This window comes from Sebastes umbrosus, chromosome 10, assembly GCF_015220745.1.
Source record: "Sebastes umbrosus isolate fSebUmb1 chromosome 10, fSebUmb1.pri, whole genome shotgun sequence".
In the NCBI taxonomy this organism is placed as follows: Eukaryota; Metazoa; Chordata; class Actinopteri; order Perciformes; family Sebastidae; genus Sebastes; species Sebastes umbrosus.
The window spans coordinates 26,022,737-26,046,194 of record NC_051278.1 but is presented as its reverse complement, the minus strand read 5'-3'; the positions used below and the strand labels follow the sequence as shown (position 1 = coordinate 26,046,194).

The following is a 23,458-nucleotide window of genomic DNA, read 5'->3' as shown; positions in this document are numbered from 1 at the left end:
ACTTTTAAGCCAACAATATCAGGGACCAATTGTTTAGTTAAATGATAATAAATCCAGTAACTTTATGAATATATTTATGTATTTATGGTTTATGGGACTATAGGGTTAGGGTTCTAGAGCAGGCCCGTCCTGCCAAACATCATATAAAGTCTCTGTAACATTTTTATTCTTTATTTATTATTTTTCTCATGTATATTTTGGTTGTATTTATTTAATCTATTTTGAAAAATGTGATATATATATTCGTGTATATGAATACAATTCCTTGCTCCTTTTGTTCAAGCTATAGTGTCTTATTGATGCGCATTGAGGTTGCATAAAATAATAATAATAATGTCCAACTAAAACAACCTTTATGATTCCTGGGTGACGACCTGACTTCAAAATGAGATAAATGTCAATACTTTTGGAGACATTAGGTCCTATATGTTTTAACAATATTTACAGTAATAAAGTACACCAAAACATGGAAAAAAATGTAGCAAAGCTAAAATACAAAAACTACATATTAAAAGATAATAATTTCTGTTCCTGTTTAGCTACAGTATATTGACTGTTATTAATAATATGAGTGATCAACTGGAGGCTCTGTCAGATCTACAGAGATGTGTCTAGATCTGCATCAATAGAAGTAGTGATGTGACACATGTGACCACCGGGTGGGGTTGTTTACCCACCTCACAGGCATGGTGGAGGCACTCACACACCTGCAGTTTTACAGGAAAATATGGACTTAATGAACACATTAATAACCTGATGACAAACTGACACAGACTCGAGGCAGTGTTACTGTAATATAAGAGCATTTAGTCTACTTTATAATCATTACTAGGCTGTACAGCTGCAGAGGCTTATGTAAAAGGCTTACACCTCATAAGACAATAACTGTCACCTGGAGAAGAAGGTGGCACTAATACTCCGGAGGTGTCCGATTATGCGTCAGCGAGGCGGACCAGTGCGCGTCTGTCCGAGCTCATCCGGCACGACATGGACACAGCAGGTAACGCTCTCACGCTTTGTTCACTTTAACATGCAATGTTACCATTGTTTCACAGGCGTTTTATAGCGTTTCACTGTTCTAGATGTCAACAGGAATACGTTTAGACTGAAACGAGATGCGTTAAAGTTTATCTGATAGGCCACTTGTTTATGTTTTAACATCTCTTAGTCGCTCTCCATGGTGCTGACTGATAGAAAAACACGTCAAGTTCAATGAGAGTAGGACAAGGTTATTTCTGTTGACACATATTAAGGAGAGGTATTCTACTTTATTTTTTATTCTATTCAAGGTCCCAGCAGGTTATAGGTCATTACTGTATCAAAATGAGTTTTATTATCCCCATCTGTTAACTTCTGACATCACATTACTCATCACAGCATATTATCCTCACAACAGATATCCATTTAATTAAACATGACCTGAGGGGGAAGCACCATGCACCGCTGACTTCTCTGCAGACAGGCCGGCTGCAGCCTCTCAGCTGAAGCAGCACGGGACAAGGCACATCATCTATGGAGATGGACTCTAAGGAAACTATAGTGGATTATATCAACAACCTATAAAGACAAGTCCACAGTTCAATCATGGAGCACTACTTTTTGCCAGCGTTTTTTAAATGATTGTTTGTTCATTCAACTTTGAGTTTTATTCTATGTCACAATTTCTAATTCGGATCTTGGCATTCTTTTATTTAGCCTTGTTTATGGTCTGAAACTGGTTTTAATGAAGATCAGGGATGGTACCTAAAGTTGCCTGCTTCAGTGGGGACCAACTCCAGTATTTGATCATCCACTTTGGACCAGCAAGAGCAAAAAAAGAGTCCAGTTCCCCACCAGTCTTGTTCCCCACCTCCGTTCCCTAAATCCCAGGCTGCACCTCTTCCATCCTGACAGTGGACCCCAGGTATCCTCCTGTCTGGATGACTAAGGGAAGAATTGCCAGGACCATAGCATGGCTCGCTCCTCTCACCCCTCTGGCTTGGGGGACATGACAAATGGAGGAGGGCACCCCCGCTTCAACCACGGAGGCCAGACCGGGGGTTCCCACAACACCACGCGCTACATGCTGAAGAAGCAGCACCGCCACAGACGCAGGTCCTCTTCACCTATGGGCAGGGTCATTCTCATCAACGCACCTGTTGATGGTGAGTCCTCCGTTACCGTGGTTACACACACACACACAGTGTCACTGGCTGCAGAGGCACACTCAGGACTGTTCAGTCAGTCAGTCATAATAGTCAATGAGCCAGGGGGTTGGTTGTGCCAATTTGGAGGGACCATGTCTCATTGTGACATTGTTCCTTGACAGGTCAATGTCCCTAGTGTTGGAAGCTTTCTGTGCTATCACTCCTTTTTTCATTCTTCCATCATTAAAATTTTTCCACGTTTTTTTCACCATTATACACATAGATCCAGTATAAAAGAGGGTAACCTTATCTGAATATCATGAAGTCATATATTATTATAAAGCTTAGACTATAATGTATCTACCAGTCACATTTTCATGACACTGGGGACAACATAATTTGACCTTTGACCTCTAAAGCTGCAATAGGGAATATTCTGAATGCCTCTCCAAATCCCCTTATAACTAACTTCATATTGATCTGATGTGCCTATGGATAGTTCCATCATAAAGAGCACATTAACACAATTTTTTTATCAGAATAAACTTTGTGCAGTTTGTTTCTGATAGAATGTTCACAACTTTGCATTGGATGTTGTTATTGAGGCAGTTAAATGTTGTTATTGAGGCAGTTAAAAACAGCTTTCTAAGCTGCAGAAACACGAAATAATAATAACGACGGACACATTTTGGGGGTCTGGCTCAGGGACTATAAATCCAAGTTTAGTAGATAGTAATAATACAATATACTGTAGATACCAGAGATTAGAGAGAGATTAGTTGATTCATTGTTTAGTCAATCAAATTTGATAGTCGATTACTTGTCTACTCATACCAAAAAAATGCAGGTTCTGGTTCCTAAAATGTAAATATTTGTTGGTTTCCTTATTCTCTTATGATAGTAAACTGAATATCTTTGAGTATTGTGATCAGACCAAACAATTCGAGGACTACACTTTTGGCTCTGGGAATTTTTAGCATTTTTATTGACAGGACAGTGGATAGAGTCTTGGAAAGGGGGGAGAGAGAGAGAGTGGATGCGGAAAGGGCCACAGGCCGGATTTGAACCCAAGCCACCGCGGTCAGGACTGAGCCTTGTTACATGGGCGCCCGCTCTACCAACTGAGCTAACCAGGCGCCCGGCTCTAGGAACTTTTGATGAATATTTTTCTGTATATTCTGACATTTTACTGATGAAACAATCCATCAATGAATTGAAAAAATAATTGGCAGATTGATCAATAATGAAACTGATCATAAGTTGCAGACCTAGTAGATATCACACATGTAATCTACACATGAATATCTCAGTGAGTCCGGGTTGAATGTTTCACACTAATTAATATTTCTAGGTTAGAAGATTTGAAGCATGAAGTTGGTCAAATTTGTAGGTATTAGATATTAAAGTATTGACAAAATATTGATGTTTCAGTTCTCTTTCCCCCACAGTAATTGAGTATCAAGAATTTCTGCAAATTATTTGGTTTTCTTTCAGTTTGAAATCAAACCTGACTCTTTTGTTGCTCCGCAGGAGGGGATGACTGTGAAGACATTCACACAGTGACAGTAGACAAGAGTCCAGATGGGCGGCTGGGTTTCAGTGTCCGCGGGGGCTCTGAGCATGGACTCGGCATATTTGTCAGCAAGGTGGAGGATGACAGCCCTGCAGGTTAGGAGGAAATGAGTGTGTGTGTGTGTGTGTGTGTGTGTGTGAATGTGCTTCCCACGGTGACGGCAAGCTTATTTTTCAGTGTGCTAACATCTGGGCATGTTGTCCTCTGTTTCCATGTGACATTTACTCTTGTGTATCATGCTGAGTTCCACCTGTGTCTGCAGCGCAGGCTGGGCTGACTGTGGGCGATAAGCTGGTGGAGGTGAATGGGGTCAGCCTGGAGAGCATCACCATGAGCAGCGCGGTGAAGGTCCTGACGGGCAACAACAGGCTGCGGATGGTGGTGAGGCGGGTTGGAAAGATCCCAGGCATCCGCTACTCAAAGGAGAAGACCACATGGTGAGGCCAAACAGCTCAGTACAGGTTGTGTCAATGTGAATACAGCTGCCAGAAATGATATCTTACATCTAATCTACAATTAAATATTTACGCTTCATAGTTAATTCAACAACTTTACCAAACAGTAACTGAATATTATGACTGTACTTTGCTATATTGTTATGTAAAGCAGACTACAACCTTGTTGTTACCACCACTGACCTTTGCATGGCCCTTGTTTTGTGAAGTCTTGTCACTTGACTGTAGCTCACACTGGTTATCTTTCTTTTGGGATATACTGTATCTTGGTTTCATGTGGCAGCAGTGGATGGATTACCGCTGTGACCTTTATGGCTATTTGATTAACCGATACTGACAAGCTTGACTGCAGTAGAGGCAAGAAAGCCGTGCATGTGAATGTTTTCATGCGTGCATATACAGTATGTCATCTTTTGCATATGTGTGTGTGTGTGTGTGTAGGGTGGATCTGATTCACCGGCGTATGGTGGTGGAGGAGAGCGGCCGTACACCGTCAGAGGCCAGTTCAGACAGCGCTCTACGCAGGATCATACATCTCTTCACCACATCAGATGACTACTGTCTGGGCTTCAACATCAGAGGAGGCAAAGAGTTCGGACTGGGAATTTATGTTTCTAAGTATGAACCTAGCGTGGTTTGAAACTAATGCTGGTTTTAACCCTCCCCCTTGTTGGAGTGTCCTTGAGTAACAAAAAGGAAGGGCAAATGAGAACACAATTTTCCCACAGGAATTAAATATAATAATCTCATTTGCAGTTTTGTTTGTTTTTCTTTTTGCATTAAATCAAAGCAACCAGGCAACAATTAGAAGGTTGACTTTATCGCCATTACAACAAAAGTTGTTAAGAAACTGCTTTGATGAGCTTGTAGTGTGAATAAGCAACCCGGTATCAAGCCAAAGCGTGTAATAGACCCGTCTGTCCACCATAGAATAGCACGTCATGTTTTGCCTCGCCGAGGCGTGAATATTACACGTGTAGCTTAAACTTAACTTAAACTTTAAAAAAAACAGTTTATGTTAAGTTATATTACACACGTGTATGAAGGTGCAGTACCAGCAGGAGGCAACAAAACCACTTAGTTAGGTTTAGGAAAACCGTCATGGTTGGCCTTGAAATAAGTATGTAAACTAAGTAAAATATGTACGGAAATAATGTAACACTAAGGAAAATACATCACAAACATCACTAAAACACATGTCACAAACGTCACTAACGCAACTTACAAAAACAACACTGGTCTCGAATAGTGGTACCAGTCTCTTGGTTGAAAGTCCTGTGTTTGTTGGACCCATACACCTCCCCACCAAACTGCCATAAGCAGTCTTCCTCACTTTTTATTCTACATCACTAGCTCTGAGCATAGCATATTTAAGCGGATGAATTTACATTACAGTCAGTACAGACTACATGGCGTACAAATAACACGCCGAAAGCAAGACGTTCTTATTGCACGCTTTTGCTTTGCGCATTATCATAAATGTAAAATATTCAAAATACTTATATCACAATTAAATACATAGTAGAAAATGAAAGAAAAGTGTAATTGATATAAGAAGTCAGGTATAACCTTATACTGTAACTGCCCACAGTTTAACCAGCGCTCAGATTTAATAGATGTTTATATCTCCTGTGTGTGTGTGTGTGTGTGTGTGTGTGTGTGTGATGCATTTCTGCATTTTCTCTTCAGGTTGGACCCGGGTGGGCTTGCCGAACAGCATGGCATCAAAATGGGCGATCAAATCCTCGCAGCCAACGGGATCAGCTTTGATGACATCACCCATAGCAATGCAGTCGAGGTCCTGAAGAGCCACACCCACGCCATGTTGACCATCAGGGTGAGACACGATTTTACAGACAAACACTTGAGGTCAAATTTAAAGTTGCAATCAATAATTTTTAAATTAATAACGGATCAAATGATTATGTGTAATGTGAAAGGGGTTGCTTGTAATGACGAGCTGACAGAGAATTATCACCCAACTTTGCAGTTCCCCTCGGCTCTACGACGTGATTTAGCCTCTTTAAGCTCATCGTTTTAGTTTTTACGACCCGCAACATCTGTGTTTTTGTTCACTCTCGCCGCTCTCATCATCCCTTTTTTCAGCTAAAAAGCTCTAAAAACACACTGTACACTGCCTGCCCAACACCAAACAGCAGACAGCCACAGTGGTGAACATAGTGGAGCATTTAGCAGCTAAAGAGCAAAATAGGAGTTGGTGGAGAACAAAACAGAGCTAAAAGGAGAGTAAATATTGGACTTAGGTTCATCTGGTGGACACAAATATGACTCAAATGAATGTTGCTCCATGTCTGCTGGTTCTGTAAATAAGCAACAAACACGTTAACCACATCAACTTTATAACTTTATATGTCAATGTTGTGTTTACAGGTTGTTCCCCTCAAGTGTCCAAAAGATCAGTAAATGCAGGCTTAAGTCTGATTTCAGAAATGTGTCTCCGTTGGTCCTATTCACATCCACGGTGCAGTGTTGTATGGCAGTGTTAATCATTTGCTCAGGTTTAAACATAAAGATTGATTGGGTGCTTTAAGTGCTTTGACACGATAATAAGTGTTACAGCGTGTTAAACAACACCGGCTCTTCTCAGGAGGGGACAGAATGAGCCGGCACAGCAGAGCAGGCAGCTGGCCCATAGCCCTCAAGTTCATTATGTGTGTCCGTGTACGCACGCATGTGTGCAAGGCCGCGCCACTTGACCTGTGTCGTTTTTAGATAAAGGAACTGTGTGTATGTTCGGTGTATGAATGGGCACATGTGTGTTGTTGTCCAGTGTGTTTGAGCGCTCTCTTAGCTCGCTGACATCGCTGCGTGCTCATTTTACTCCTCTGATCTCAGGTTCCACGTGTGAAAAACAGCCAGGGACGACGTTCATTATTCAAAGGCAGTCAGGGATCAGGTTATAATCAACAGAAAGCTGAAATTTATGGCTTCCTTCTGTCATGTATTAGACCCATTTGTGGGTCAGAGTCACACATAGTGTGTATAGGGTTCATTTTAATTACTGAACTCTGTCACGCAATCCAAGGCTTTTGTGGAAAATTTTAGATGTAACCTTGCTACATCTGTGTGCCTTCTCTTTGACCTTAAGCTGTGTTGATGAGACAATCCCTTAAAATAGACTTGAGAGGATATCGGATTTCAGAAACTAGTTCTTGATGCAAATTGGCACCTTCCTTTAAACCTTTATAAACTATGGCACCCTTCATAGTGATTTTTTTTTCATGGCACCTTCCCATTTGGTACAGACATTCATGGTGCCCAGAGGATGAATCCCAATGACTTTGGTGATCACAACTTTTCCTCTAGCGCCACAATGAGGTTTACATTTGTGGTTTTCAGTGAAATAATTCAACAATTAGCAAATGGATTGACATCCCCTTCACAACATTCACGTTCCCTTCAAGATGAATTGTAACAACTTTGGTGATCCATAACTCTTCTTCCAGTGCCATCATCAGGCCAAATTTTCAATTTGTCCAATAATTTAGTTTATGACTAACTAGCAAAACTAATCACATTCCCATCAGCCTCAGCTGCACTTTGTGTTTTGTGCTAATGAGCAAATGTCAGCATGTTAAAATGTTAAACTTATGTTGAACATGGTAAACATTACACTTGCTAAACATCCATGTGTTAACACCGTCACTGTGATAGTGTGATAGCATGTTAGCATGCTGACATGAGCGTTAAGCTCAAAAGTACAGCTGTGGCTAAATTTAGCTGATAGTCAAGAAAACATAGAGATTCTACTTCATGAGCATCTGGTGTAGACACATTTTTATTTGTAACAATTTGTAGTTTTCTCGTACGATTATGTTAACTGTTTATGTTCTTGCTGAATATTTCATGTTTTTGCACTTGGACAGGAAGCTGGGAGATACCCTGCATACAAGGAGATGGTGGCAGAATACGGCTGGCTCGACAAACGTATGTTGACTATTCCAAAATATGATTTTATAAGACAGAGATAGTGTTTAAGATGAGTTTCAAAAGAGATGATGACTTGAACAGTAGTGGGGAAAGAATTACCTGCATTAAACTAAATATTATAAAAACAAAATATTGAAGATGTGACCCGGTGATTTGAAGTTTTAACTTCTCATTTCCGTTTGCAAATCCATCCACATGTTTTATTCTACTTGGAAATCTTATATAAGAAAGTGGAACAGTGGCCACATGTAGCCTGTTTATACTAAAACCCTGTCATTCAATTTCTTCATAGGACTCAAATTCCTTGTTTTTCAGTTTGATATGAGTATTTCTGAACACAGGGATTAATTCAGTGAACTCAAAAGCAGCTCAGTCGTCTGGAACAGAACACGACCTGACATCTGGGTCAAGATGCAGAGTCATTTAGTTTGTATGAGTATGAGTTTCATTAAAAAAGGAAAAAGAAAGAAACAGAATAACTCCTGGTTCATGTTCTGTCTCTCAAACGTTTAGAGGATTAACAGGACACGAGGGCAGACAGACTTTGATCCAAACAAAGCAGACTGTGGAAAATAAGGAAATTAAGTTTCCTGTGCAAATCTTATTCACTGTGTAACCTGGCAGCTTTGTGTCTGTGTTGTGCTCAAAATAAACAGTTGGAAAGTTTCATTTGTATTGCACTGACACAATAGTATTTAAAACACTCACTAATCCCCATAATTCATTCTAATTATGGATTGTTTTCCACAGTGGCCAATGGGGGCCCTGCTCCTTTCTCCCAGGGTTCAGACTCCAACTCCTCTGCCTCCTCGTTGTCCTCCAGCACCCCTCTAAGCTCCCTCAGTGGTCTCTCTCAGGTCTTTTTCCCTCCTGTCTTTGGCTCCGACATGGTAGACGTCGCCATCTCCACAGAGGACCGCTCCAGACGTCAAAGCAGCGCAGAGCGAACTGCTGACACCGCCATACAGACAGACCCCTACCCTCCAAACTACCCGGACCACCCCTCGACTAATGGGTCATACCACGACAGGCTGGTCGCCACAGAAACCAGCCGGACTGTAGGTGCCACAGTGCTGCTGAAGGACACAGTCATACGCGGGAAAGGGGAAGGGCCGAGGGAGATGGGAGGAGCTGGAGAAGGAGGGCGGTCCCGTACAAGGACGCTGTCATCTGGGGACCAGGAAGTAGTGAAACACTCTCCTAAGACGGAAGCGCTGATGGCCCTAAGCAGACCACGGAAGCCAATCAGACGTTCCCAGAGCCACATCACTGCGTCAGGTGAGACCTGCAGGCTCACTGGGATTGCTTTATAGACTTAAAGGTCCAGTGTGTAGCATTTAGAGGGATTTATTAGCAGAAATAGAATATAATATTCATAACTATGTATTCATTAGTGTATAATCACCTGAAACTAAGAATCGTTGTGTTTTCGTTAACTTAGAATGAGTCCTTCATATCTACATAGGGAGCGGGTCCTCGTTCACGGAGTCCGCCATGTTGCACTGCCATGTTTCTACAGTAACTCAGAATGGACAAACCAAACACTGGCTCTAGCGAGAGCCTTTCGCGTATTTACGTTACCTGAGTGCCTTAAACTTGCATTCTTTCTAATAGCCAGCAGGGGGCGACTCCTCTGGTTGCAAAAAGAAGTCTGATTGTATAGAAGTCTATGAGAAAATGAGCCTATTGCTCTCTTGATTTATTCCCTCAGTAAACATTGTAAACATGAGTTTATGGTCTCAATCGCTAGTTTCAAGTCTTCTTCAATACAGCATGATGTTCATTTAGTAAATTATGGTCCCATTTAGAGTCAAATAGACCATAAAGCAGAGTATGTTTTAGGGCGTGGCTATCTTGTGATTGACAGGTTGTTGACCGGCGTTGTCCGGTCTGGGAGTTGTCTGTGTTTTCGTCTTAAAACTTTAACCCTTTCACAGTGTTTTCAGTTCATGAAAGTTAATTATAACCTTTTTGGTCACCTAAAAATGTCTTATTCAGCATTTAGTTGTACTTAGGTCCACCCTCCCATGTCACTTCTGGTTGCAAAAAAAACAAGAGGGTGACTGCCAAAAACGGAAGTCCACAAACCAATGGGTGACGTCATGGTGACTACGTCCACTTCTTATGTACAGTCCATGTATATCAGTCGATATAAGCTTATTGCAGATGTGTTGTTTCATATGTTGGCAGAAAGAGAACAAGAATTTACAGCACAAAACTGTGCAAACGTGTTAATAAGTTCAGTATCAGGCAGGTTGTACTCTCTATTGTGGTTGTTGATTGTAGTGGTAGTGTCATCCATCTCAGTTGAGAAATCAACCTTCCCAGAGTCACGGCATGGTGAGTATTGCTGCCACAATGAGCTTCAGTTCTTTGGCTGATTTTTGTGACAGTACCTGCACTCACTGTGTAATGAGATCCACTCTCAAATCCTCCAGGGATCTTTCTGCAGGCCATCAGTCAGTCTAATGATCCCTCATCTTTCTATCACTCCAGGAAGTAAACAAGAACATCCAGACACCACATGGCTGATTTAAGATCCAGACCCAATTTGTCCAAGAGCACAAAGTTCAACGCACACTCATGATTAATCGGCGCCCTTTACTATCACTAGTTGTACCTCTGTGAGAAATGAATAAGAACAAGCACATGGAGAAATATCTCATCCGAGCCTTGGCTCAGCTGTTGAGTTATTGAGCCTTTCCCTTTCAATTTATCCAGCTCATTCATACCTCCAGGACCTGGCGGGGGCTCGGGGTGAAGCTCAGGGCTGATTCGACATTTGTTATGTAAGCTGGAGCACTTCGCTGTAGTGCCTTCACTAGATAGGGGTGTGTTCAGGTTAGCGGAGCTGCAATTCATCAGAATTACTGTGTTACTTTCCACAGTGGCAGATTTACTGCAGTGAACGGAGGAGCCGACTGGAAGAGAAATGATCAGTCTGTACTCATAGAGGAGAGTGTGTATCACCCACTGTTATTGGCTAACAGTTAAGCACGAAGCAGCACAAAGCCTAATGAATTATGTTTTCAACACAATACACAAGGATGTCCTATTCTTGCTATGGTTCAACACTATTTATGGAGGATTTTCATATGAATTAGTTAAGTTTAGTTAAATTACTTGTTTGCATTCATTTACATTATTTAGCAGGTGTTAAAATCAGTCATGTTTCACAGCATTTGGTTGGAAAAATGCCTCTGTATTGACTACATAATGTTGATTTAGTGGGATTTGAATGTTATTATGTCTTTTTTTCCACCTTCAGAGGACAGAGAAAAAAAGAAGAGGCAACAGAAGGAGAAGCGCTCGGGAGAGGGTAAAACCAGCCTGCAGCGATCTAAAACCTTTGTCAACCTGCTCTTTAAGAAAGACCGGAAAGAGAAGAGCCGCTCCAAGTCACCGTCTCACCATGCCGACAAAGGTGAGGGCACGGTCACAGGACTATTTTTTTTCTTTCCAGGCACATATCCTGCATCCCACACAGCAAAATACAGCCAAAGGTTTGGACTGAAATGACATTTTTGTTTAACTTCAGTTATTATAGTTGAATTACTGAACAAATTGGAGATATGGGCAGTAATTCAGAGGTCTGGAACCAGGCAACATACATAGTGTCCTGTTTCAGACTTTATTTCTGGCATTTGGGGGGTTCCTGTCCATCATAGTAGCTTTTCGCTCATTTCTGGGAGTTCATACGTTTACATCCGTTTTGGTCATCAGTGGTAATACTGGATGGGAATCGACAAACATCGGACATAGATGTAAGGTGATTCAGCTGTGCAACAGCCTCACTAGAAAGGTTTTGGGACATTTTGCATGGATATCCCTGGGTTTTTGAGGTGAAGTTAGGGCTGCATTTTTACACTTTGCTAAAAACACAAGCAGCGTGTTGAGGCGTTGAGCGTCTATTCTGTACTGAGTGCTGCACGTTTGGTGTTTACTTCTGGTCGCTGAGAGTTGAAAAATGTTCAACTTTGGGAAAAACTCCACAATGACCAACCATCACATCCTAAATATAGGCTATAAATGCTGGACAACAACAGCACTGTGCCTTATTGCAATTCTGTGTTCTGCATTTAACAGTAAACAAGTATTTAATTTGTCATTTATACAGCAACAATATACGTAATAATACCCTAACAATAAAGCTTATATATACAGGATAAATAAAGTAATTTGCATAGCGGAAAAAAAAAAAAGTTGCAATAATATTGCATATTGCACTGTTGGGCCAATCATTATCACCGCAGGGGAAATTCCTTCACCGCAACAGGCCTAGGTGAAATCGAGTGAGTGTATCTCATGCCATCTGCAGATGTTTTTGTTCCCATCTTGTTTATTTCCGTTTCCACTTTAATTGCTTAGATAAGGAGCGGGGTCGTCCCTTCCAACTCTTGACCTCTCCGAGGGAATCCCGTGCTGGGGTTAAAGACAGCAGCCCGCTGCCCCGACCAGAGACCCTGCAGCTCGTGGAGGACATGGCAAAGAGACTGCTCAGCCAGGATGAAGTGGCTGCTGTGATGAGACACTGTCGGCGGGTGAGTTCCTGATCTGAAATTACCATCTCTAACACCTCAGTGGCACTCTCCTCCTGTGTGTGTGTGTGTTTTTTCCTCCCACTGAATGAAAACCAGCTGGACTACTTGTAGGCTTAAGTGTGCAGTATTGTTCCCTGTGTTGCTGAGTGTCCTTCAGTGATAGAGGTGTCTGGCAGCAGCTCTGACAAAAGATGGATTTGGCCTGTCATTTATGATTAGGATCAAATATCAGCCAACATCTGATCCCTCTTGTCTCTGTTGGCACCTTCTCACACTTAGTGGCCAATTTCAGGGTATCAGCTCCTCGGCCGGCCCTTTGATATCAAGTCTACTTAGAGCGCAGTATGACTCACCTGATAATACAGTAATTAAACACCAAAGACTGAACAGAGCAGAGTGCAGTGGCGTTCATGGAAAAATTAATATTTAATGTACATGCAACATGTCAGAAGACAACCCAACTCCCACTCATGAAAATGTACAGTTGGGTCACTCCTATTATGCAGCCACATTTTTGGCCTCATAACATGTGGCATGTTTAACTGTCACATGTTATGAGGCCACCCACACATTGGCCAATCTCAGGCAGTCAAAAAATAACCCTTACAGACCTTTTATAACTTCATCACATATGTTTTTACATAAATTTTGATCCGACCAATTTTCTTCATAATTTAGCGTAACTTCCCTTAAAAAAAAATTATGTAACTACCTGAAAATGGTCTCAATGAGAAACTATATCATCAAAGAGAGTATAGCATGGCCTAGAAATTAAAGAATATTTTGAATATTTGATAATTTTATGGCTTATAGTTCTTGTAAAAGTTGATTACTTTGCACTGGGGACATGGTAAAATCGAGCACATGTACCTTAATCTATAATTTAAGCCCTTAGTTATAAATATTTGACACATGTTAAACAAAATATGAGGCAGTAATTCATGGGGACAAAAATGTCGCTGCATAACAGGAATGTCGCAGTTATGATTTTAACACCTTTAGTTAAATGCTTACTCCAGCCATTTAGTACTGCACTTCCATAAAGTTGGGGGACTCCCAAGAGACATATTTTAATAAGATTGGCAAAAATTGATGCAGAAGAGTCGGATATATCCTGACCTTTAGTCTCAAGTACAGTGGATCTATTTCCCATAATGCACCTGGATAGTGTCTCTCATTCGACACTCCCTTCCTCCTAAATACTCTCCTTTCAAACCCCACACCTTCAGTTTGCAATGCAGACTTTATGTTAAAAGACTCAAGCACAAGCCAAAATAACTCTAATGACATCATCAGGGTTATTTTTTTTAGACTTTGGAAAACCACCTCCACACAGTTTTCACAGTTGAGTAGTACTTCTTGTGACGAGTAAACTGAACTTCATGTGTAAAATTGGTGGAGTGCCCCTTTAAATAATCCCCTGATAAAGACCTGTCTATAATACACAACCACACTAGTTGGCTCTTCTTATTCTTCTCCTCTAATTCGTGTACCAATCTAACCTTTCCCTCAGTTTTTGTCCGACAATGTGATTGAGGATTTAGTGCGTCCCCTTTTGGCAATCTTGGACAGGCCAGAGAAACTGCTACTTGTCAGAGAAATAAGGTGAGATACACAGAGTATTATGTACAGTATAATACTGTTTCTATATGGTATGTGTTAATATGTATGTAACTGACTCGGATCATATCCTCTGCAGGATGCTGATACCTACTACTGAGGTGGCTCGGTTTGACAGCATGGTCATGCCCTTTGAGCTGGAGGCGTACGATATTCTCAAGAGTCGCTCTGGTAAGCACAAGAATGTTTTTTTATTCATTCAGCTCAATATAAATTCGTAATTTCCTGTTTGCACAACAGAAACAAAAGAAATTACACAAGGAATATATGAAAAATCTGTGATATATCTTTAGTTGTATATTTGTTCTTAGCTCGTTCTCCAGCTCTGCGCTCCCCCCGCAGTGGAACCCCTCGACGTCACCTCATCACCCCAATCCCAGGTACGCTCTCTCTTCCTTCCTCTCACCTCCTTTCACCTTTCTCTTTCTAGATCTCCCCTCCTTCTTACCCCCTCTCTGTCCGGTTGATGTCCTTTCTCTAATCCCAGAGCAACACGAGATACACGAGGGGCTTAAACCGCTAACCTTTTGTCTCCTTCCCCTCCCGCTCTTACTTTTCCTCCCTCGCCTCCCTTCTTTCATGCCTCATCTCATATCTGTAGTGTTAAACTGAAACACCTGCAGGCACGGGCCATATCCCGTTCCTGGCACTCCCATCCACACACACACACATGCACACGCGCACAAAGCCACCTCCTGACCTCATATAAAACACACTTATACACACACACTGCCATGCACAAACTATCTCAGGTTTCCTGTGCCTGCGCTGAAGCAGAGGCTTGTGTTACATCTCTGCGGCCAACAGAAAGGACTGAGACGGGCCTGGTTGGCCATTGTGACACTTCAACAATACAGAGATGCTATTATCCTTCTCCTCATTCAAGAGTCATTGAGACACAATCAATACAGTCTTACTTTAGACTGACTGCAGCCATCTCACTTTCTAAAATCACAGGCTAGGGGTCACAGGGTCAACATCAGTATTTCAGTTTGGTGCTCTGTCTCACTAAATTAAGTTGGATATTATTGTTTTGCAAAGAAATTATAAATATAAGATGACAGTGCCATTTCAAAGAGCTTTAAGTGAGTGCTTTTTTAGAGGACGCCCTTGAGATCCTTGCATGAACAAGCTTGTTCTGATGTTTTCGTGGCATCAGTATTCCAAGTATACGTAATCCTTATAGGTTACACTGTTGTTTACTTTTTATAATGATATGCCCAGTTGAGGAAATAAAACTCTATTCTGCTGTATGTAGAAAATTCCAATGCAATGACAATGCTAGAAGGTAGTTCAGTACAAATTGAGCTTGTTTTATCCAGTGGGCACCTTCTGGGTCTGAAAAGTGAAGCCAAAGCGGAAGTGCCTTAAACTTGCATTCTTCTTTCTCGCCAGCAGGGGGTGACTCCTCTGGTTGCAAAAAGAAGTCTGATTGTATAGAAGTCTATGAGAAAATGAGCCTACTTCTCACTTGATTTATTACCTCAGTAAACATTGGAAACACGAGTTCAGCATGATGTTCATTTAGTTAATTATGGTCCCAATTAGAGTCAAATAGACCGTAAAGCAGGGTATGTTTTAGGGCGTGGCCACCTTGTGATTGACAGGTTGCTACCACGGTGTTGTCCGGTCTGGGAGTTACCAGATTAAACCTTGTGAGTGCAATGCTAAATCAGTGGAGTAATCTTTTAACTCGGGCTGAAAGGCTTCACATCACTGTGTTTATATGCTGAAGTTCTACAGAAGTTCTGAAAGAAACATCTACTTTTGCAGGATTAAAGCTGAATTTACAGTTTTTATGTTTGTCCAGACTACAGAGGTGGGTTCCAGCTCCAGCCAGTCCAGGACACACTTCAGGAGCGTCAGTTGATTGAGGAGTTGGAGAGATTACGTTTGTCCGGCCAACAGTCAGGCCATCTGCCTCCATCCCGTGCCTTCACCCCTCTGCTGGATGTACCTGTGGACAACTACATCTCCTCTACTGGGCGCTCGCGCTCCCTGAGCCCCTTACCCACCCACAGCTTCCTCCTCACCGAATCACCACACAGCACCCAACGTGGGCACCAACACCATCGCTCCCCTAACAGAAGAGAGAATGGGGCGTCGCGGTATGATGAGGTCTCCTTGTTGTCAGTGTCTGACCGGGGAGACGTGGCTTCTGAACGAGGGAGGTCACCTGTGAGGAACGGTCATGGGAGAGCGAGGAGGGAGGCGAGTCCCGAGAGCGTAGATGGCAGACAGGGCAGGCAGGAGGGCTACACAGAGGTCAGTGTACATGTTCCTTCCCAACAGCGAGGGAGAACCCCGCTGGCTGATGTGTTTGAGCCACGGAGAGACAAGAGTCCGTCCACAGGCAGAGAGAGCAGTCAGCAGCTAAATGGACATTCACAAAATGGTCACGGTGTGAAAAGAAGAGCAACTCTGCTGCCTGAGGAGTATGAAATCCACACTTTGACCATCTCTAAGGGCAAGCAGTCACTGGGTGAGTTAAATACAGAAACATGTGTATTTTTCACTTTAGTTTAAGTTTAATTGATTGATTTAAGTGTTACCGTTCTTAATCTTTGAACAAGTTTGTTCAATATACTGGCAAGTAGAATAAAAATGACTATTGTAAAACTGTCCATTTTATTATTTTCATCCTCCCATATATCCATTACATCACCAGTAGAGGTCAGGGTACCACCTACTACTAAACTGAAAGGAAGAGTTAAATGCTTTAATGATAACTGAAAAAGACCCAATAGAGTATATACACACTATTAGACTAGTTAGAATACAACACTGTCAAGCAAAACCTTGGTTTATTAATGTATTATTTCCCTGTGTGTTTACAGGTATTAGTATCTCTGGAGGTATGGAGTCTAGAGTCCAGCCCATGATAAAAATTGAGAAAATCTTCCCAGGAGGAGCTGCATCTATGAATGAGGCTCTGAAGGTGAGTTAGTTATGACAGAGACAGGAAGAAACACCTCAATATATCACAAAAATGGGTGTCAACTGAATGACAAGGGCTAAAAAATTATGAGTATTATTTTCAGCCTTGAGAAAAAAGTCGTAAACATAATTACATCTTTTCACCATAAGTATTGAAAGTGTACTTTTGTTCCCTCATAACACCCTGAGTTAAAGCACATTAACGTCCATCCTGGTTAGAGTGTATTGTAAGTACCTGTCAGACCTCTTTCCTGTGATTATGAGCTGTTGTTGCTATAAGTAAGCATGTCTTTGAAGTAGAGGTTGAAGGTGTGCAATGAGGAGTGGAGACGAGAAGAGTGGAGAGCCATCTCAAGTGGCCCATCGCCTCCATTATTGATGAGGTACACAGGTGCTGGTCTGCTAATGTATTGCTAATATATTGCCCGCACAGTAACATAACGGTCATTCGTGATCCTGGCCACTTAAACACACATGATACACACACTCATTCACTATAGTTAACCACGGCCTAATAGAGTCAACGATACGGCCGTCAAACATCACTTGCATTAAGATATTTGAAAAAAGTGTGTTTCCTAACAGCTAGCTATCAATACCCAGGTCTAATGCCTGATTATAGTGTCAAACATAGGATCCAGTATCTGCTCAGCCTTTCAAATTCAAAGAATGTGCCTCTACCGTGCCTGTAGTCACGCACATGCCTGCACTCATCTTGGAACGAGAAGATCATAAAGAAAGAGAAAAGAGAAAGCAAATAAATCCGTAACAGAGCAAGGAATGGCAAAGATGGAAAATAAAGCAGGATATTAGGGTGTGTAAAAACCAGAACCTGGCACAGAGAGACAGATTGGAACAAGAGTATACAGCCACGCTAGCAGGTCTGTGAGGCTTCACTAATACAAAATGGTACTTTGAGCTGAATGCTAACATCAGTACATCAAGTTATCAAAATTCATCCTGAGGGGAGCATGAATGTCTGTATGGAAATTCATGGCAAACCATCCAATAGTTGTTGAGAAACTTCACTAAAAACCACAAATGTCAACCTCATGGTGGCACTAGAGGTAAAGTCAGGGAGTCACCGTATGAGTCATACTCTGGGAACCATCAATGACTGAACCAAATGTCATAGTATATGATAATGCATGTAATAGTTGAAATTAAATTTCAGTCTGGACCACAGTGGTGTCAGAGTGACGTACCAACATGCCGTCAGCATGGCTAAAAGCAGAGTAGTTGTTGCTTAGTAGCCTCAGACACAGATATATGGCTACTTGCCAGCACCCACACTGCTATCTGTTGTCTCTACCTCACACCTCACACCTCTGCACGTCAGCTCACGGGCTCGGTGATATCTCCTCTCCCTACTCTGTAGAGGGAAGTGAGACCAGGGCAGCTCAACATGCATCCTGTCTCCTCAGAGGTGGAAAGAGTGCTAGACTATTACACTACATTGTGGTAAAAGTATTGTTACTTTAAAGACATTTTTCTCAAGTAAAAGTACTGACCGTGTAAAAATGTACTTAAGTGAAAGCAAAAAAATGGGCCAGTTAAAATGTTAAAATGTACTCTGAGTAAACTGCGTTTCAAAGGGAGGGGGTCTGCAACAAGACCCCATATGTCCAAACAGACGGGCACTCTGCAGTCTTTGCATACTGATGATCAATTATAAATATTAACTGCCTTCCCCAGTGTAGCCTCACACTAACCAGAAAAGAGACAAAACTAGACAATTAAGACAATAAAACTAAAATGATTGACAATAAATAAAACAAGCTATGGAAACCACGGCGCCTGAAACCTCTTTTAAAACTGTAGAATAAAAACATCACCAGATGTAAACAACATAAACACAGGGGCTAAGTCATACAGTCCTATGGGCAGTTTTTACACGCAAAACACGTAGGCTACACGCAACTACGTTGCTAAGCAACGAAGAGGCGTTCTCATCAGCAGAGTTCAGCAGTGTGTTGTTGTCATAGATACAACGTTAATGGTTGTTGTACTCACCTGTCTGATGAACGGACCGCAACGTCCTCCACAGTCTGCTCCTGGTTCAACTTGTCCACTTGTTTATCCTCAAAGCTGAACCAGTCCACTCGGCCTCTCTGTCCCAGTATAACCAGTCCACTCGGCCTCTCTGGTCCCATTATAACCACTCCACTCGGCCTCTCTGGTCCCAGTATGACCAGTCCATTTGGCCTTTCTGGTCCAAGTATAACCAGTCCACTCGGCCTCTCTGGTCCCATTATAACCAGTCCGCTTGGCCTCTCCGGTCCAAGTATAACCAGTCCACTAGGCCTCTCTGGCCCCAGTCCCAGTATAACCAGTCCACTCGGCCTCTCTGGTCCCAGTATAACCAGTCCACTTGGCCTCTCTGGACCCAGTATAACCAGTCCACTCGGCCTCTCTGTCCCAGTATAACCAGTCCAATCGGCCTCTCTGGTCCCATTATAACCAGTCCACTCGGCCTCTCTGGTCCCAGTATGACCAGTCCACTCGGCCTCTCTGGTCCCATTATAACCAGTCCACTCGGCCTCTCTGGTCCCAGTATGACCAGTCCACTCGGCCTCTCTGGTCCCATTATAACCAGTCCACTCTGCCTCTCTGGTCCCAGTATGACCAGTCCACTCGGCCTCTCTGGTCCCATTATAACCAGTCCACTCTGCCTCTCTGGTCCCAGTATGACCAGTCCACTCGGCCTCTCTGGTCCCATTATAACCAGTCCACTCGGCCTCTCTGTCCCAGTATAACCAGTCCACTCGGCCTCTCTGGTCCCATTATAACCAGTCCACTCGGCCTCTCTGGTCCAAGTATAACCAGTCCACTCTGCCTCTCTGGTCCCAGTATAACCAGTCCACTTGGCCTCTCTGGTCCCAGTATGACCAATCCACTCGGCCTCTCTGGTCCCATTATAACCAGTCCACTCGGCCGCTCTGTCCCAGTATAACCAGTCCACTCGGCGTCTCTGGTCCCATTATAACCAGTCCACTCGGCCTCTCTGGTCCCAGTATAACCAGTCCGTTTGGCCTCTCTGGTCCCAGTATAACCAGTTCACTCTGCCTCTCTGGTCCCAGTATAACCAGTCCACTAGGCCTCTCTGCTCCCAGTATAACTAGTCCACCTTGCCTCTCTGGTCCCAGTATAACCAGTCCACTCTGCCTCTCTGGTCCCAGTATAACCAGTCCACCAGGCCTCTCTGGCCCCAGTCCCAGTATAACCAGTCCGCTTGGCCTCTCTGGCCCCAGTCCCAGTATAACCAGTCTACTCGGCCTCTCTGGTCCCAGTATAACCAGTCCACTCGGCCTCTCTGGTCCCAGTATAACCAGTCCACTTGGCCTCTCTGGTCCCAGTATGACCAATCCACTCGGCCTCTCTGGTCCCATTATAACCAGTCCACTCGGCCTCTCTGTCCCAGTATAACCAGTCCACTCGGCGTCTCTGGTCCTATTATAACCAGTCCACTCGGCCTCTCTGGTCCCAGTATAACCAGTCCACTCGGCCTCTCTGGTCCCACTGCGCTCCTCAGATTCAAAACACTGTGAACAGTCTCAAACAGCAGGAAGTCGTCACACACCTCAGTGAACGCAGAAGTCACCTCTGGAGGATGTTAGCTTGTTAGCATTTAGCATGCTAGCCAGACCTAGCATGCTGCTACTGTTCAGGTTGCGAACAGGTTCAGGTTGGGTGTTTCTCTTAGCGTGCTAGCCAGGTTGTGCATTAAATCAGTCATTAATTAAAATATAAATGCCAAAAACGACCGAGGCACAATAATGCCCGGCCTGTGAAGGTGAACTCGGACGTGAACTGAAACATTTCTAGGGTGCTATTTCCGGAGTGTCTCCTCTCTGTAGCTCCGCCCTCTTGCAGCCGCAGACACACCTGCAGCTTCTTCTCTGCTGCAGCTGCTGATTAATCTCCTCTCTTCTGTAGTTCATCAGGACTTTATCATGTGACTTTTGTCTATACTCTGTATCGGATGAGAGTACAATACTTGACTTGACAAATAGTAGCCTACTTAATAAAACTAAAATTACTGATTTTTAAAAATAGGCCAACTCAAAGAGTAAAAGTAGCCTTCACAAAAAACAACTTTGTTGCAGTAACAAGAGTGAATTCATTACTTCCACCCCACATGATAACTTACAATCAGTGAAGACCGCTGTGCACACATATTTTCCCGTTCATTGGCCACCTGCTTTTATCAGTGGAGATTTGGACATGAGTGAGTCATGTGCCTGCATCTAACTGGCTGTGTAGGAAGGTGTAGTAGTAAATAGTGCAACATGTGACAGCTGACTGGACCTGCCTTGTGTGTGGAAAGGGCTGGTTTACCGACATTATACAAATTCAGTGTATGGATATATGTTTACTTCTCTGTAGAGATTTCCCTTACGATAAATAACACACAGAGCCAATACGTCTCCTCTCCTCAGCTAAATAATCTAGTTGAATGTATTCGTAATGGCCTGGTAAACCACATTATGAACGATTCACTGATCCTTCCATGCAAGCTGTAGTCATTTTTACAGGCCGTGTTATTTTTGGACCGTGACATCCATTGGCTAGAAAAGAGGAAACCTCATAAATGCGCTCCATAAATGGCCGTAAAGAGGATGGGGCAGATTAGGTTGCGATCTATTTAATTCAAATAAATTACTTTTCAAAAATGATGAAAAAAAACACTTTTAATCTGCTCTTTGGTTAAATGGATCTAAATCTTTTGATGCTGTCCTCACGGAAGGCTATACGGTTTTTGGTGAACACCATGAGCTGCAAGAAAACCTGTCCGAACAAAGGACACAGGTCTACCCTCCTCCTGTACAAATATGTTTGACCCATAATAGATCAAGTGCAGAATGAAGGGAAAACAAATCTCTTTGTGTCTAATCACTGGAAAGGAAAAGGGAAAGGGAAAAAAAGGAAAATACAACAATGGCCGTCGGCCTTGCGTGTTTCTGTGTTGCTAACCTTCACTGAGGTTGAGCACACGAGGCAGGTGCATCCTCATCAAACGCTGATGACATCAGAGGAAGTTCCTCTCCTCAGGCCTCCAAAGTTTTGCCACTCTCTGCTCGCATCCTGCAGGAAACACATAGAAAACGGCCCAGCTGTATGTGTGTGTGGTTGTCTCAGTGTATGCTCTTTTTTCAACAACCTTGTGCTGAAGGGGAAACTTTATATGTGCACTAGTGACGGCCTTCAGTGTGAATATATTAAACTAACAGGAGAGCCCCAATTCTCTCTGGCATAAATCAGGTTCCCGCTAAGGGACACGATCACTGCAGATTTATGGAAACTGTGCATAAGGGACAGATTGCTCGAGAGAAAGAGATACAGAGGGGGAGGAAAGCATACAAAAATATATGTAATCATGAATCTTATTCTTTGTTTTGAACGTTAAATGTCTGTGTTTGCATTTGCAGGCAGGGTATGAGTTGTTGTCCGTGGACGGCGAGAGTCTGCAGGGGGTGACTCATCAGCACGCGGTGGATGTAATTCGCAGAGCGTTCAGCAACAAGGCCAAAGACCCGATGGTTTTTGTGGTCAAGGTCTCCAAGGTCCCTACCACCCCCACTAGCCCCAGGAGACCTGCGGACTGACCTCTGTGTGCCTCACAGTCGGACTGCAGTTCGGGCATGAAGGACACCAAAACCCTGCAACTCCTGTGGGAGCGAATAAACTACAGGATTCAGAGAGGATATGGGATGGGTAGATCTCCGGTCATAGTGGAGAGGAAGGGATGCACAGAAGCATTTGTCCTGCGAAAGGCAGAGTTATGACAGTAAATTTGTCAAAGAGAAAGGTGGACATGCTGAAGCAGCTTATTTATCCGGATTAAGATTGTTATAGGTCACTTTTGTTACGATGAAATGTAAGTGTTGAAGTATAACTGTTGCAACTTTTATAAAATTCTTAGTGTTTTTACTAAATGCCTACATTGCACATTAACTGGACAAAAAGTATGTGTTTTATGATAAGATCATGGTTCATGAATTCCTCCTTGGTTGAAGTTGTGCCACTATTTGTCGCGTGGCAACCTTGCCGTGACCCCTGAGCGCTGCCTGATTGTGGAGCCAGTGGTCTGCACTTTTCAGTTGGAGCATCTCAGTCCTGCAGCCCTGCAGGCCTGCCAGAGGGAGATTACCCCAGCCTGCGTTATGAGATTCAGAGATTTATACCCAGATTAAACCCCTGTATTATGTCAAAACTGATAGTTTGGGTTTAGTGGATGTCTGGGGGGATTATTAC

General features: G+C 42.9%; 1 protein-coding gene across 1 annotated transcript; it reads left to right on the top strand.

The window, feature by feature from the left end:
• Positions 1-850: 850 nt before the first annotated feature.
• On the top strand, positions 851-23,238 carry pdzd7a (PDZ domain containing 7a). The gene is made up of 16 exons (XM_037781414.1): positions 851-1,000; positions 1,397-2,144; positions 3,657-3,794; positions 3,962-4,136; positions 4,596-4,772; positions 5,844-5,991; positions 8,042-8,102; positions 8,856-9,383; positions 11,374-11,529; positions 12,474-12,646; positions 14,160-14,251; positions 14,346-14,437; positions 14,578-14,646; positions 16,077-16,748; positions 17,104-17,204; positions 22,633-23,238. Exons 2-16 carry the CDS (start codon positions 1,952-1,954, stop codon positions 22,807-22,809), a joined length of 2,952 nt encoding a protein of 983 aa, XP_037637342.1. The 5' UTR covers positions 851-1,000; positions 1,397-1,951; the 3' UTR covers positions 22,810-23,238.
• The last annotated feature ends 220 nt before the right edge of the window (positions 23,239-23,458 follow it).